The following is a 17,753-nucleotide window of genomic DNA, read 5'->3' on the forward strand; positions in this document are numbered from 1 at the left end:
CGTACCTGCCACACGATATACGAATGCAAAAATGGCAATTTGACAGCTGTGGAAGTGCTCTTGGAACACTATGCTGAGTAGCCGGCTCTGTCCCAGTGGGGACGTTAATGCCATGAAGAAGAAGAATATGGTACCCGCAGGCATGCGTAACTGTAGATACTTGTACCGTTGTGTATCGCATAATAATGATAATCACGTGTATCATACAAAGCCGGCGCGGTGTTCTGCAAAGCTACAGAATAAATAAAACTCAAAGGAAGTTAAAACAAAGAAGCTCAAAAAGATAAACAATTAACGTGTGCCTTAACAATTCAATGAATCAGTTGTATTATACTTTGTCTTATTTTTCCAACTGTACTTATATCATCTTTGTTTTTGGTGATTTAGCTCCGAAGCAAACACGTTTTGTGCTAGGTGAACCATGTAAAATCTGTGAACAAATCAAAAACTAATTTTCATGTTGTGATGTAGCACAATAAATTAGAATAGGTGAACCATTAGTTGTGGGTGTTCCTATAGTTGCGGTAGTGCCATTTATACTGATTTCATTGAATTAGACCAGGCATTGCAATCTCATCTGATCGCAATGATCATCTTTGCATGTTCGAAAGATAATATCTTTAACCCAAGAGCACATTGAAATGAGTCAATCTTTCCATCTTGAGCATAAAATGATCATCTTGACAGTTGATAAATGTACCTACATTTGCAAGACTGAAAGCGGAACATCATATTAGGTAATTGAATACTATTGGAAAAAATGTTTCGTCCACTAAATGATGAGCTGGATTGGTCTTTGAAAATCCGTCAGTAACTTCTTCATATTCGAAGCATATCAAGTATAGATGTTCGTCTGCAGTCAAGTTTTGTTTAGTTTAGATGAAAATTTTGTAGTTTTCAGGGACTGGCGGTGGATCCGTGGCCTCAAAATTGAACTAGCATAGTGGTGTCGCTGTACGTAGAGTAATTTTCCTATTGTTGAACGGCTAATAATCTTCCCTTTTTGGACATGATGTCATTCTTATTTAGAGTCATTCTAAGCATGATCAACATTCTAAATGTTTTGAAAACAATATTATCGGAAGAAATCCACGTAATGGATGCGTGTAATTTACCTTTACTGGAAATGTGATAAGGCCACATCAGTTTTACTTTTTAACTAAATTAGTTACCCTCAAAATAAAACCCGATTATAGACAAAACATGAATCAGTTGAAATAAAAAAAATACTCAAAACCCCATTTATTACGGAATTTAAGCACGGTAAACTTATTTCATTTAATGTCATGTTGACGCTACTGATGACATATATATATATTACATGAGTACATAGTGCATGAAATTCAGATTTTGGGACGAAAGGTTCCTAGTAGTGTCCTTTGATGAATCTCCTTCTTCTTTTACTCCACTGGACGGCAAGACTGTTGTCTACTGTCAGATTATACTGCCAAGGAATCTTTTCTGAATCAATTTAATCCAAAAACATGCCATTTGAAGTTTTTCTATATTCCTTGTGGATGGGAGAAGGACTTCTTGGGTAGGAGCCTTCAATGAAGTAAAATGCTGCTTTCCTACAAATGAACGAAAGTTATGTCTATATACGTATCATTTATTCACACTCTACTAATAATTTACGAATGATGTTCCTTGGAAGTCGTGGTTATGATTCGCATGACAAACAGTGTCACTGATTGAGCATTTGTTCCGCACAGTTTGCTGAGGTACAAAGATTTGATCTATGATCAAATGAGCCAAAAATCCAGGTTAAAAATCGATCAAAGAGCTCTAAGATAATATCTTGTTATTCGATCCATATCTCGCTCAGAAGATCGAAAGATGAGATCAAATGTAATGCCTGAATTAGACACATAGCCGACACTACCAAACGACGTATGGGTTTGTTGATACACAAAATAGTTGAACGCATCGTTCAAATTGTTTCAAAATTGATGAAATACCACCAAAACTGCTAAAAAATTTCTCACCAATAGTTGCGATAAAGTGTTCCTATAATGAAGGATACCATAAGAAAACAAAGGATACCACAACTATAGGAACACAAATTAAAAATATACCGCAACTAAAGGAACAGTGTACCAATAGTGGAGGTATTATTTTTCACGGACATGCCTTTGGTTACTGTGATGAAATTATATTTCTCATTAGGTAAATGGGCGTTACTTCCCGTTATAATAGTAATATGTACATTTATTGCAGTTTTTGAATTTCAAGCAATTAAAAGAAATTGAATCGTGCTTAGTACCTCTACTATAGAAACATTTACCTTAACCCTCTAATACCCAAATTTTTATTTTGAATCTAAATATCATTTTTAGTTATCTAAAATTGTTCTAAACACGTTTTGGACAATGATTTATTTTTATTCGCAAATCTATGAATTTTGGTTTTTGATTTTTATAATTTTTATTTTTGAACATCCCTATCTTTTTTTCATTTTTTCTTGACGCCTCTTCTAGTTGCTGATTTTTGGCAATAATAAAAATTCAAGTTTTTACAGTATTTTTAAAAATATTATTTTTTTTAAATTTTTCTGGAAATATTTTTATTTTCCGTGTAATTTATGGAAAAACAGGTTTGAAATTATTTTAATGCCACCAAGCTCTTCTTCTTTGAATGGTTGATAGTAGAAAAATATAAAAAAAATACGATTTTTATATTACACGTTGAACCCCAGGCATTTGTAGGCTATATAAGAATACAATTTTTCAAACAATTTTCAAAAGTACAAAAAAGTTTCAAAAGTCATAAAAAACTTTTCTTATATGCGTGTTAAGAGTCAAGTTTAAAGCTGAAAATGAAATCATTTTGATTTCCGAACTACGAAAAAATACACAAAATTCAAAGTTTACCCCGTCTAAAGGCGGGGTTGGGTATTAGAGGGTTAATTACTATGGATTGAAATTCAAAATTTGATTGGAAGAAATTTTGTGATTCATTTGGAAGAAATTTTGTGATTTCAAATCTGGTTATTATCATAGCAACATGGTTAATTTCAGAACTTTATTGTTACATCGTTCGTTATTGTCTACTAAAACAAGTAAGCATTCGTAATTGAGAGCTCTATTTAATAGGAAATAAACTTGATGTCGTGTACTGTAAATAAGCATGTTTAGCTGAAAAGTGTAACATTTGTGCAACTTTATCGAGCTTTACAACTTTCAAGTTATTTTCATCAATGAAATAATAGTGAAAACCATTACAATCGATGATAGTCTATGAGATTAGTTGATTTTTTTTAGGAAAAATCATTCAGCAAATTGTATTGATTTCTTAAAGTGTCCAAAGTACAGTGAAACCTCCATAAGTCGATATCTGAAGGGACCATCGACTCATGGAAATAAATGCCTTGGAAAGCTGTTTGACGGGACCATCATAGTAACCATGAAATTTTGTTTTCAGTATGGTTCCATGAGTCGATATCTAGTCATGGAACATTGACTCATGGATTTTTCACTAAAGCTTCTTTTTTGTTTTTAAGGATACAAATCTAACGCTATCAATTAATTTTTTTTATTTTCAATTTTTAGGTGGATCCGCCTCATGTGTTACCCACCCATATGTTACATATGTATACAACTTAGATACAGTAATGTCCCGATTCTGCCAGCCCCATGTTGCATTTAGGGTTGACAAAATCGGAAAAGAGCTAAAATTGGGAAAAAATCGAGTGGTTTTAAGTTTTTATTCTAACTTAAGGACTTCGTTTTATTATTTTGTTTATGTTTATAGTGTCTTTTTAATTCCATTTTCTATATACCGTAGTCCGTGGTAACATTAATCATTTTTTTGAATAATTATTAAAAATTTAATTTGAATATACAAATTTTTATATTTTTAAAACAAGTACTGACATCCTGGCATCCATCGTCTGTTTCTATATACTGTATTTATGTTTGGAAAAAATGGATCGCGGAATACGACGAATAGACAATTTCCCAAGGAAATTCTGCATTCTTCATAATAAATCGTATTATTTTTTTAAATTCAAAATGCTTATGAAAATTTTTGACTACGGTACCGTTTTAGACAATGCCATTTTTAGATTTCCTTGCTTATATAATTTTCAGAACTCAAGGGTGGCGTGATTTTTTAGTAGTGTCACGTAATTCGGTGTTGGAAACCATTGTTTTGAAAAGTTGACATATTTACGCCTGAACAAACTCATAATTTACAAAAACATTATTTTTCATTAGTTCGTGTGTAAATGGAAGAGAAGAACTATTCCTTTTTGGAAAAATTCCATTGTACTCTCCAAAACAAAGTTGCGCAAAATCAGGCTTTTCTGGACCAATTTTTAAATATTATTTTAACAATTGATTGTGTGCTAATTTTTGCTTCATTTTCTTAGATTTCGCGACGCACGGTGATTTTAAGTATCGTAATTTCGGGTGAAATTGATCGTTTTTCACGGTTTTTCTGGTCTGGTTTCTGAAATGTTATCAATACCATGCAACTTATTGCAGAAAAACAAGTACGACGGTGAACCTCATCAGTTCATGCACCGAAATTTTCTAACAAATGTGATGTTAGTGCTTAAAATCATCTCCAAAAAAAATCGTTGGATCCCATTTCGGGGTGAAATTGATCACTTGTCAATGTGATTGTTGTTAGTTTTGAAATTAACTTCACATTTTTAATGTGGGCCTCCTGAATCCGAATATGGTTGCCAAATTTTTAACAAGGTTATGTATTTGGAAATAATCAATAATAAAATTTCAAGAATACCGCGGAAAGCGCTAAAATTTAGGTAATTTCCAAAGGATTGTCCTACCATTTAACAGAAATTTAATTGTTCCAACAAAATGAGCAAATTGATACGAATTTTGATCGTAAAACATTTTTAAGGGATATGTTTTAAGCATTCACACAAACTTTCAGGCTGACACCATGTCCAAATCCTTGTTTTGAACTAGAAGTTTGTGAATATCTTTTAACACTACACCAAACATGGTTCTGGAATTTTACATTATTTTCATAGAGATTAACATTTTTTGATACAAAAAACTTCTTTACTCACAATTTGACTCTATTTAAGACAAACAAAGTTCGATTACTACAGATTGTATTAATTTTGGTACGCTCTATGTATGAATTAAAATTACTTGACACGATGATCAATTTTCCCCCTACTGATCAATTTCACCCGAATTTACGGCATTGAGAAACTACTTTATGTGTCATATATTTTTGCGAAAAATGAGAAAAAATCATCCTTAGTACTTTTTTAGAATGTATTATAATTACACATTTAACTTGTACGTTCAGAAGAGTTTAATTTTGTGTGAATTGTAATCAGTTTTGTGTCGCTTAAACGTGGAATGTATTCCGGGAATTCAAATGTTTTTCGACAAACTTGTGTAGCAAAATCCCGGATAATAGATTAAATAGTGGACTGGGCTGATTAAATGAGTCTACTGATCGTTGACGTCATTTTACTTCGTCGGATCAGGAAGATCACTATGAAAAAGTTTATAGGGAAATAATGCTAGAAAAGCATTGAAGTTTTCTTGTTTTTAAATTAATTGTTTTTTTTCCTGTTTTTTATTATTATCAAATGTACGAAGAATGTAATAACTCAATTATGTATTCCGATAGTGTTCATATCTTATTGTAATTGACACAGATTCTTAAATTACAACTACAGTCGACTCTCCATAACTCGATATTCTATAACTCGATATACTCTGTAACTCGATGGATTTTTCGGTCCCTTCATATTTCCATACATTGTGCTCTCCATAAGTCGATATTTCTATAACTCGATATCTCCACTAGTCGATGTCACGTGAGAGGTAAATTTCCCTCCATAACTCGATATTTGTTTTAAAATCCTACTTTTTCGGGGAAACTTGGACTATTTTTCGTAAGGAGGTGAATAAATACTTGCTATTTGTAATAAAAGTTTAAGAGCATGAAAATAAAAAAAATATGATCAGTAAAAATATTGTGATTTTTTAACATGCCAAAAAAAAGTTTTCAAATAATGGTTTGTTCAATACTATCAATCAAATCAAATTACTTTCTTACAGAAGTGGCCAAATATGTTTTGGAAATACAGGAATTTGTTCCTTAGATTTTGGGATTTTTTGTGTCGGTAAATTCTATAATTCGATAATTCTATAAGTCGATGGTCCCTTGAATATCGAGTTATGGAGAGTCGACTGTATGTATATGATTACTTCAATTAATATTAAATGGATATTTTTATTCGTTTATTTAAAAAGACACTGACACGTTAATGCTTCCAGTGGGCATTTATGCCCTTTGAAGGAAGCACCACACTAGACAACGGACTAGCATGCAACGCCCAGTGGCACAGTCGGAAAACAGTCCTCACGAAAAGTTTACCGGCCTGAGGCGGGAATCGAACCCACACTCCCTAGCACGATGCGGCTAAATGCCTGGTGACACTAACCGCACGGCTACGAAGCCCACACATTCTTCTTCTTCTTGGCATTACCGTCCTCACTGGGACAAAGCCTGCCTCTCAGCTTAGTGTTCTTATGAGCACTTCCACAGTTATTAACTGAGAGCTGGCAAGTACGATTATACTCTATGCCCAGGGAAGTCAAGGAAATTTTCATTACGAAAAGATTCTGGACCGACCGGGAATCGAACCCAGAAACCTTCAGCATGGCTTTGTTTTGTAGCCGCGGACGCTAACCACTCGGCTAAGGAAGGCCCCTATTACACATGTTTAAGATAAAATCAATCAAACAGATAAATTTAACGAAAGAATGGTATCGAAGTGTCGTCGGATTATGTTATTGTACATCATGAACTTAACAAACGCATAATAGCAACCGTGGCAACTGTCACGATATAAAGGTTTTTAGATAATTGTATAGGCGTGGCCAAGGTCATAATTAATTGTATGTGCCCAATATTGCCAGTATAGACGTGCTAAGTCTGATTAATATAAATATAAATTTCAGGTTGACAAAATATGGTAAAAAGGGAGGCTAAAATCGAGGGGGAAAACAAAATCAGGTCAAAAAGGGTAGATAAAATCGGAGGTAGACAAAATCGGGGGTTGATCAAATCGGAGGCTGACACAATCGAGTTATCACAGTATATGTAAGAATTATCTAATTGTATCTACTATTCTGAGAGTTAGAAATCATCAAGGTTGAAGAATGTCGAAATAGTGTCAAAAGATGCCAAGAGATGAATTTTGAATAGAACATGAGCCTGACTCTTGAACAGAACACAGTTTTTGAAGTGTAGGAAAATGTCGATACCAATGGTAGGGGAAAAGCACTAATGTTCGACCCAAAGTTTGCACATACTCACGCGTTCAATTGCTTAGAACATAAACTTGAACAGATCGTGAGCAAATGCGTCTCTGCCTACTAAACCATACAAATGTTCTGATCCACTGTGCACACTTGGTTTTGAAAATAATATTAAAATGACTGGTAGTTAAATTGCTCGTTTATCATGTGTAGCAGATACAATGCCCAGGAAGGATCAGGAAATTTCTATAAAAAAAAAGATGATGGACCAACCGCGAATTTAATCCAGACACCTTCAGCATGGCTTTGTTTGATAGTTGCGGACCTTAAGAACGCCTATTAGTTTTATTTAGCCGCGGAACTTACTACTAGGCTTAGAAAGGGACATACCCATACAATTATAATACAATACAATTCAATTATCTACGCATCATTGTTTTGAAATCAGTTTGAAAATGCGTTTGAGCTGCTTGAAAAAAAAAAGTAGAATTTCAGTACTCCTAATTTGAAATCTACCAGAATGTCACTCTTTTGAATTTGGTCTTTCTTTGTGTTTGCTTCACTGATAGCTGATCTTAAAATGAATACTTATTTTTTTCTAATTGTAATTTTAATTTTCACTTCTCTTTTTAGCGTAAACCGAATAAGCACTTTGGCAGATTTTGAAAATTGCTTAAATCTACAGGAACTGTATCTCAGGAAGAACAACATTACTGACATCGATGAGCTAGTATACCTGCAGGTTTGTTAGATAAATTTTTAGGCATTTTCCCGTAGTACAATAATAATCGTCATCAGAATCTACCGAAACTTAAATATCTCTGGCTGGAAGAAAATCCTGTTGTGGAAAGTGCCGGGCCAGGGTACCGACAAATAGTTCTCCGAGCGTTGCCAAATCTCAAAAAGCTAGATAATGTAGATGTTACACCTGAAGAAGTTTCAGAAGCTATGCGAACACCAGTAGCCCAACATCACCCAAAACAAGAGGTATATGAAGACCCGCCACCTCCTACGTATAGTCAACAACAGCAACCTCAACAGCAACCACAGCAGCAATACCGAAATCAGAGCCCAGTTGTCGAAGTGAGTAAAATTTGTATGTTAACTTTTGAAGTAGAATTGAATTTGCGATTATCAAATCTAACCATAACGTGTTGGCTAAAACATAATATCATTTGATTTACACATTTAATAGTTCGTGATAGTCACTCATTTCTGTCTGTTTTACCATCCTTTCCTGTTGCTAATTGAATGTTGATACTAAAACAACATATTGGCTGGTCTCGACTAACAAACACATGCTCAAACCCAAAACACTTCCCTCGTTGTGGTCTTATCCAGCAATCACAATCAACTACCCCATCGTCCTCTGCGGCCATGTTACCCCCACAGCAGATGAGCCCGGAAAACACGGAATCGGAATGTATCAGTGATCCAGCAGATCGTGGATCCCTACCGTCGTCGCCGCTGCAGGTAATTCCATTTGTAATGCACGTAAAAGTCACATCCACTTCCTTTATTGCCTTACCATTCACTTGTCCCTCGTATATTACCTCTGCAACTTCAAGATACGTTACGTTACTACGGTAGTAGATGCAACAAAGCTAACAGCATCCCATGTACGAACAAACATTCATTCACACTAAACCACACTGTTTTATGTGCTGGCTGGCATGAAGAAGCTTCAATGTTTTATGTCGTTTTGTTTTTACTATTCAAGTACCTACATAGTTTGAAAACACTGAGCCAAAGAGAAAATAGAAACAGGAGTGTTGAGGGTAAAACGCCTTGTTGAAGCAAAAAGCCTAAATTCGTTTCAAAACAACAATCGTATTCGAATCTAAAACCATTTATTTACACCGTGTCCAGTATATTCTCATACAAATTCGAGATAACATTACTTTGCGCTTGTCTAACTGACATCATTGGTGATAATATTTTTTGAAAGTGGTTCTAATACTGATTCACTACAAGAAATATTTTGGAAATATTTCAATTATAAACTTATTTTATCAACTTGAGAATTTACGAAAAATATTTACAGCGGCACGCTCATAGGTAGAGCCCAATTTCAATCTGCAGTTATCGCACATATATTTATCAAATTTTATCACTATATATCTATTCAAAACGCAATATGATTAACTTAAAGTTTCTGAAACTTTTTTGTGAATGCTCTGATTTTCACTTTGTAAACCAGACCAATATGAACAAAAATTCATTTTAAGAGCAAAACACGACTTCAATTGACATTTCATCACTTATCATAGCAATTATTTTTTCTTATTCATAAAACAAGCTATTCTACGTTAGTATGATATTACCAGACAACAATGAAATACTACAACATTGGATTATCCTACATTCAGTAAAGTTCTACCAAAGAAAAGAAAAAGTGTATGAGAATATATTGGACACGGTGTAATATAAGTATTCTGAAGGCTTTTTTGTGAAGGAATTTAGCGAGATAAAACTTTGCGTATGTTCTGATTTTAAAACAACCTTCATAATTTGACTTGAAATTTTCTTCTTAGTGAAGTGCATTTGCAAATTCTGAACAAATATTTGAAAACTGATGAGCAGGCTCTGTCCTATTGAGGACGTAATGCCAAGAAGAAGACATTTCTTTTAAGATTTCTGACGCGTAATATAAATCATACAAATTATTTATTTTTTTATACAAAAAATCCTGCTATGGGGGAGAGGGGTCTAAAAATCGCCAAAATTGTCTTACCTAATTAATGGACAGCCCCTTATCACAATGTAGGATTGTCTCTTTTTGGTTTCTGTTCATTCTAATTTTCGTCTTATTTTAGAGTTTCATATTTTCAGACACCTAATCCTGATATTAGTTTTCCGGATATTAAACGAAACGAAAATGCTTTGCTACTTTCGAAAGCATGCTATTTTTGTTAAAGAGTTTTTTGTGTTACTCTTAAATGATGTACGTCTCTCATAATCATAATAATGAAAAGAAATATTGCTGTAGATGATATTATTGTACTATTTCTAATACCGTAGAGTAATTAGTGGAGCAAAATTGTAGCTTGAATGTGTATAAGGGTTCATTGGACACGGTGAATATATGACCTCTAAAAGTGCATTGCCGTTTCTGTGGAAGAACTGAAGCAGAAATCGGTTACGTTTTTTCAACCTCTGTTGAGTACAACTAGGTGAAGGTGTGACAGATAGTAAATCGAATCAATTCTCTTACAACTGGGGTTTCTGCAGCAACAGCGATAGGTTGTTGTTGCTTTCATAATAGTTAGAGAAAAAAGGCATCGCTTACCGCTTGACCGCTCACCAAGAGTGCTGCTCTACTTACCTAGAGGCTCAGATGTTGGCGATAGCTGACTAAAAATCAGATGTTATGCAATTTTAATAACACCTTCTCATACTCTGGATGTTGCACATCATTGTTTATATTTGTTTTGCCTTTACAATACCTTTCATCCCACAGCGAAGTCCTCCGAACCGGGATAGCTACTCCCCTGCACCACATACCCAGCACTCATCACACTACTCCAGCAATCACCGCGGTTCCTATCACCAATACGATGTAAGAGCACATTCCAAATTTTGGTATAAATGATGTTTTTATAGGTTATAAATGTTTACTGAAATTCATTTTTGACACTGTCCACAAACCGTACAAAATATTTTGTTCACACAAAATATCCTTCAATTTGTATTGATCTTAGACTTAATAAAGATAGCTTTCTCCGGTAAAGTGTGTATGGTTTATGAATAACAATTTTAAATTTGACAATGATGTTTTATGATTTTTTCAGTGTTGTTTTTGAATGCATTTTTACCATCCCCAGTTTTTGACAATTATTTGCATTGCAATAAAAGTTAGGTCGTCCCTTATATTTCGAATTATTTAAATCAATAAATTCAACATTGTTCAAGTGTATTTTGCAATATTGAATTTGATAAATTTCATGAATTCGAAAGAGAGACGGAATACTTAACATACAAGAAGTTGCTTATTGTAATATCTGAATAATTGGATAAGTGATTTAAATGTCCATAAAATAAATAATTCAAATATTATATAAATCTAATATTTTGACAGAGATCGCCTGGCTCAGACCAAGACAGTCCAGTTTCTGGTTACAGAGATCGTGTTCCGATTGCTCCCAGTATGTCAACCCATTCGATGAAGGTGAGTTTACAGTTTTATGTTTACCTTATGTGTAGGGTAAGTTATCCAATAGCGGTGGGTGTTCCAATATTAATTCTGCACTATGACATACATACCATTCCCATTGAATTTGCTACAGAATTAACACTGTCAATCGATATGTTTGATTGTTTCTATGAAATCGAAAAGCTTGTTGAAATTCCTTCATATTCAATAAAATAACACCACGCTTGTACCTATAGTTACGGTAAAGTATTCTCGTAGTGGAGGAATGAATAAGAAAACCTAAATTTGAAATTGATGCGTCATTTGAACCGTAATCTTATATTCTTTGAGAAATACTTCCGGGCGGAAAAATCTGAAAACTATTTATTAATAATAATTTATTCATTCAATCCCTCGTGCAAAATTTGGGTTACCCAACCCCTCGGTATGGTGTATGGTGCAAAAGTTTGGATTCACTAACACCTATTGAAAACACAAAAAATGTATGCACCATTATTCACGTAAAAATAAGCTATAAACAATTAAAATCGGTTGAAAACTAGCGGAATTGTTTACGAAAATTATTTGCGTGCAGCTCAGATAAGCTCAAACTTTTGCACGACACATACATACTAAGGGGCGAACCCAAACTTTTGCACGATGACTTGAATGACTGTTTCATTGATTTTAAATAGTTGTTGGAATACCTACGAAGTAAACTCATTGTCTTTCGAATACACTATATAGAGCTTTAATTAGACCTATAATCACAGAGTTATGGGCAAAACACATTTAGGTGAGTGAACCCAAAATTTTACACGGGAGTGTATATATAGGGTAAGCGGTCCCTTAGTGGAGGTAGCTCCAATAGTGGAGGCAGTTTGTTTTAAAATTATTCGCAGAAATAAATGATTATTCGATATTTTTCTATGATGTACGATGCGAAATAATACAAGTTATCAATCCAATTTATGAAATTCATTCGTAAAACTTTTTAAAACCATGATTTAGCTTGCAATTTTTGCTCCTTTGCACCTTTTTTGCATATGTATCATACTGGAGGGTCTCAAATAATTCAATGATCAATGATTTCAAGAAATCATTCTCAAAGCATAACTCCACTAAAGAAACAGTGTTTCTATTGTTGGTGTTGCTATAGGAGTGGACGACGTTTTCGGACCTCTTTAAGACAAACCCGTACTTATGTTTCTGAGTTAGCTTTAAGCTGAAATAATTTGAATTTGTTATTCAATTCATGTGTTTTACAATATTAGATTAGCTTACATTTGATAGTCCTGCATGTATAATTCATCCGTCTCGTTTTTAGCAATCGTGTATTCCAATATCTGTGCTATAATTTTAATACTTAGAATAACAAATTTATTTAGAAACAAAGTAGTCTTACTTACAATTGATCCACTTAGCATTTAACAAATTTAGAATTCAATAAGTTTAGGATAATAACGAATTTGGTATTTGGATAAATCGTGATAATGCACTTTCTGATTCGTAATAATACAAAGTATGACATTTCTCTCTCCTTGTCCTGTCGGTCGCAACCGCGGGTGGTGCTGAACCGCGGGTACCGAACTCACTGGTCCGGGTTGCCAACACGCCCCCGCTCGTATTGCTTAAGGTCTCCTGAAGCTATACTTCCTCTCTGGCAACATCCAGAACAGCAAGTTTCGTTGCGGGTCTCCGCATGACTCCTGTCGCAGTTTGAATGTCCGCACAGCGAACTCGTCCATCTCGTCCAGGGTAGACGCGTAGAACCTTTCCTCGAGTCCAACTGTTCCGCATTCCTTCGTTCACCACGATTACTAGGTCTCCGACATTGATCGGTTTAACTTCACCGAACCACTTTGGTTGACGAGCTATAACGGGTAAATATTCTCGGATCCAGCGGGTCCAAAATCTGTCTAGCATTACTTGGATATGTTTCCAATTTGTTCGCAGAGCAGCGCCCTCATCCGAAGGTCGTACTGCCGGCTGAACTACACCGTTCGAGCTTAATAGAAGGAAATGGTTCGGTGTTAAGGCTTCGTTTTCCTGACTGTCGATAGGTAGGTAGGTCAGGGGACGAGAATTGACAATTAATTCTACATCAACGACTGCAGTAATCAAGGTCTCCTCATCTGGATTCCGAGACAACGACATGCTGGAAAGACCTGCCTTGACTGAGCGCACCAGTCTTTCCCAAATTCCTCCCATATGCGGAGCGTACGGAGGATTAAACATCCATTGGGTTTGCGCATTGGTGAAAGTCTCCGCCAGATCCTGGTTAACCCTTCTCATCTGCAGCTTCAACTCAGCATTCGCTCCTTGAAAATTGGTTCCTTGATCTGAGTAGATTTCTTGAGGTGCCCCACGTCTAGAGATGAACCTGCGTATGGCTAACTTACAGGATTCTGTCGAAAGTGAATAGACAACCTCCAAATGGACAGCTCTTGTGCCCAAGCAGGTAAAAAGGGCGACCCACCTTTTTGCGCTTCCTCGACCGAAACGTACCGTGATTGGCCCAAAGTAATCCAGTCCCGTGAAGGAAAAAGCTCTTACGTACGCTGTAACGCGAGCTGACGGTAGTGGTGCCATGGGTGGCACTTGTGGCTTGGATTTATACACCTTGCACCAATTGCAGTTATTGGCGGTCCTTTTAACAGCTGTTCGTAGTTCAGAGACGTGGAATTTCTGCCTCACCTCGTTTACCACGGTTTCATTGTTGGCGTGTCCGTATTTCCTGTGGTACCAGTCAAGTACCAGATCTGTGACGTAGTGGTCCTTCGGTAATATTGCAGGAAATTTAGCTTCATACGGTACACACTCGGCTTTCTCTATGCGAGATCCCATTCTCATAACTCCATTGGGGTCTAAAAATGGAGATAGTTTAAACAAGCAGCTGCTCCTGGTGACTAACTTGCGTTCCTCAGTGCGGAGTTGTTGATTTCTCTGGAGAACTCGATATTCTTCCGGATATCTGCTCATTTGAACCAGTTTGAATATGACCAATTCAGCCCGTTTCCTCGTGTTACTGCTCGAGCTTGCTTCTGTTATTCCCGTCGTAGTCTGCCTTTTGCTGAATCGCAGGACAAACGCCAATGTATTAGTTAGCCTTTCCCACTTCGAAAAACGTTGAAAATCGATGATAGATTCGGTTGGCAGTAATAGATGCACAGAGACTACCTTCAACTCCTCTTCTGTTGTTTTTTCAATCGCTTCGTTAGGCCAGCTGCATTCAGGATAGTTGAGGAACTTTGGGGCTTTGTACCATCTACTGTCTTCATGAAAACACGGGCCGGATCCCCATTTTGTAGCCTCATCGGCGACGTTCATTCTTGACGGCACTTTCCTTCACTCTGTCACATCCGTTTCATCCAAAATCTCCGTAACTCGGAAGGCCACGTACTGCTTATACTTCCGTGGGTCAGACCTGATCCAGTTAAGAACCGTAGACGAGTCGCTCCACATAACTTTGCGTCCTATCTGCAAGGTGTGACTTGTCGTAATTGCCTTCAGGAGCCGTGTTCCAATCACTGCAGCTTGGAGTTCTAGTCTAGGAACAGACAGTAGCTTCATTGGTGCTACCTTAGTTTTGGCGGAGACAAGACTGCACCGTATTACTCCATTGTCCACAATCCGAAAGTAGGCTACAGCAGCGTACGCTGCACTACTTGCATCTACAAACACATGTAGTTCCGTCGACTCGTAGGCTCCCATGCTGTATGCCGGAAAGTAGCATCTTGGTATACGCACATTATCCAAGCTTTGCAGAAGTGTGATATACTGGTCCCACCTGGGAACTATATCGGCTGGAAGCTGCTCATCCCATCCTATGCCTGACCTCCACACTTCTTGGATTATTGTTTTCCCGTGTATCACAAACGGTGCGACTAACCCCAACGGATCAAACACACTCATAACAAGACTCAAAAGCTGACGTTTAGTCGGAACTGTGGATCCATCAACTAAGCTTCGTAAGTCTTCCCGCAGCGTCAACGAAAAAACGAATACGTCATCTTGCGGTCGCCAAACCATCCCCAGGACCTGTTCCATATTGCTGCCTTTATCCATGGTAAAGCTCTTTATCGCCTTTGTGTTCTGCTCTCCGATTGTCTGCAGTACCTCGGAAGAGTTCGACATCCAATGACGAACCAGGAATCCAGCCTTCTCGTGCACCTCCTCAACATCCACAGCCAGCTGAACTGCTTCCTCGACAGTGTCGACGCTGTCTAGATAATCGTCGACATAATGGTTATCTGTTATTGCTACAGCAGCTTTCGGAAACTCGGTGGCGTGCTCCTTTGCATTCAGGTTCTTCACATATTGTGTTGAACTCGGAGAGCAGGTGGCCCCGAATATAGCGACGTCCATGACGAATACCTGGATCGTGTCGGACGGTTGGTCCCTCCACAGGAACCACTGGGCTGAACGATCTTGACGAGTTATAAGAACCTGATGGAACATTTCCATTATGTCGCCGCTGATAGCGACTTCCTTCTGGCGAAAGCGGCTCAAAACAGCTTGCAGCGACGTAAGCAAATCTGGACCTTTGAGAAGTACAGAATTCAAGGATACTCCTTGCACGGCTGCAGCAGCATCCCACACGACTCTCACCTTACCGGGCTTTTTAGGGTTTACCACTACACCTAGTGGTAGATACCATGTTCGCTTCGGGTCCGTCTCTGCTAATTCTTGTTCAGTTACCTTATGTGCATATCCTTTAGATACGTAATCCGCTATTTGCTGTCGAACGCCATTATACAAACTGGGTGATTTCATCAAACGATGCTCCAGACACTTCAACCTCCGCTCAGCCATAGGCTTGCTATTGGGAAATTCGACGTTGTCAAACTTCCACAAAAGGCCAGTTTCGAATCTTCCGTTTTCGGTTCTTTTCGTAGTTGCCTGAAGAATCTCTCTTGCTCGTTGAACATCGGCTGATTCCCTCGCTTGCTTTACTGAAACTCCAACACTTTCCGTGGAAAAAAAGCTTTTTACCAGCTCGTGCAAATCGTCCTCGTGATTTCGCGTACCAATGTGTAGAACGCTTGGACAAGCAGTATTGGCGTTTCTTCCAGAACGGCCGTAAATCACCCAACCAAGTCTGGTTTTCGCCGCCACTGGCTCGTGTTCACGACCTTCTCGTAGCTTCAGCGTGGTTTTCAGCCAGGTATTGTCAAGCCCTATCAAGATACCCGGTTTGGCGTCCTCGAAACTCTCAAATGGTATTCCATTCAAATATGGATACTTGGTCCGCAGTTCTGCCAAATCTACGGATTGTTTCGGTAATTCAAGTCTTGTTTGCACTTTTTGCAGCGAAAATTGCTTCCCTGAAGGTGTTCCCGAAATATTCAGTTGAACTTGCTGAGATTCTTCTTCTACACGCTTGACGCCGTTAGTCCACTGCATGCACAGCGGAGATATCGGACCTTGCACTTCCAGTTGCTTCGCCAGAGAACTGTCCATCAGTGTCGAATCGGAACCACCATCCAAAAATGCGAAGGTTTTGACCGACCGGCCGTTGGCGTGGAGAACTACAGGAATTATTCGAAAAAGTACTTGATGATGATGTTGGTGCACGGAAATCACACCAGAAACCGGAGCTGAGCTTGTCGCATTGTTGATTCTTGGATCTCCTGGGTGTAATAACCGGTGATGCTTTTGTTCGCATCCTTCCATTTCGCAAACAGGGGCCTTGCACGGCCATTTTCCATGCGGATACAAGCACCGCCTACAGAGATGCTCCTCCTGTGCTACCTGCCACTTGCCCTCCAAAGTCTTCAATTTGAAAGAGCTGCAATCTTTCGGCTTATGACCAGCTACTTTGCATACCATGCAAGGACGCTGGCTTCCTGGTTGAATTGGAGCTTCAGACATTCTCGGCACGTTTGGATCTCGAACTTGAACCGTGTGTACTTCAGACGTGTGAGAATTCACCACGGCTTTCCCCTTCATCTTGTCGGTTTTGTCCGTAACTGGCGTTACACTGCTAGCTGCCGTCACAATAACGTCCATGTAGTCTGAGAAGGTTTTCAGATTTGCATCTACCACTCGTTGCTTGTATAAAGCCCAATCGAGCTTAATGTTAGCTGGTAGCTTTTCAACCAATTCTTCGATCAGAATCGGGTTCGCTAAATGAACTTGCTGATCAGTCGCGATTAAGTGGGCACAAAGATTTCGGACAGCCAAGCCGAAGGATATAATGCTGCCTAGTTTCTCAGGTCGTGGAGTCGGCGCTGCACGGACTTCAGCCAGTAAGGTACTGATTATTGCCTCTGGCCGGCCGTAAAGAACTTTCAACGTCTTGATTATATCCGGGACGTTAGACGGGTGCAGAAGCAGACTACAAACTGCTTTCTTTGCGTCCC

At 37.8% G+C, this 17,753-nt stretch overlaps 1 protein-coding gene across 7 annotated transcripts in view; it reads left to right on the plus strand.

The window, feature by feature from the left end:
- The window catches only part of LOC5578486 (putative uncharacterized protein DDB_G0279653), a 74,536-nt gene that overhangs the window by 51,233 nt on the left and 5,550 nt on the right, over window positions 1-17,753 (plus strand). For 4 of the 7 annotated variants that reach the window (XM_021843833.1, XM_021843834.1, XM_021843835.1 and 1 more), the window contains exons 4-8: window positions 7,890-7,998; window positions 8,055-8,339; window positions 8,598-8,729; window positions 10,717-10,815; window positions 11,335-11,424. In XM_021843833.1, coding sequence (XP_021699525.1) covers window positions 7,890-7,998; window positions 8,055-8,339; window positions 8,598-8,729; window positions 10,717-10,815; window positions 11,335-11,424 — 715 coding nt within the window. The remainder of the gene's footprint in view (window positions 1-7,889; window positions 7,999-8,054; window positions 8,340-8,597; window positions 8,730-10,716; window positions 10,816-11,334; window positions 11,425-17,753) is intronic. The other 3 variants (XM_021843837.1, XM_001663827.2, XM_021843838.1) reach the window with 3 other exon arrangements.

This window comes from Aedes aegypti, chromosome 2, assembly GCF_002204515.2.
Source record: "Aedes aegypti strain LVP_AGWG chromosome 2, AaegL5.0 Primary Assembly, whole genome shotgun sequence".
NCBI classification, from domain to species: Eukaryota; Metazoa; Arthropoda; class Insecta; order Diptera; family Culicidae; genus Aedes; species Aedes aegypti.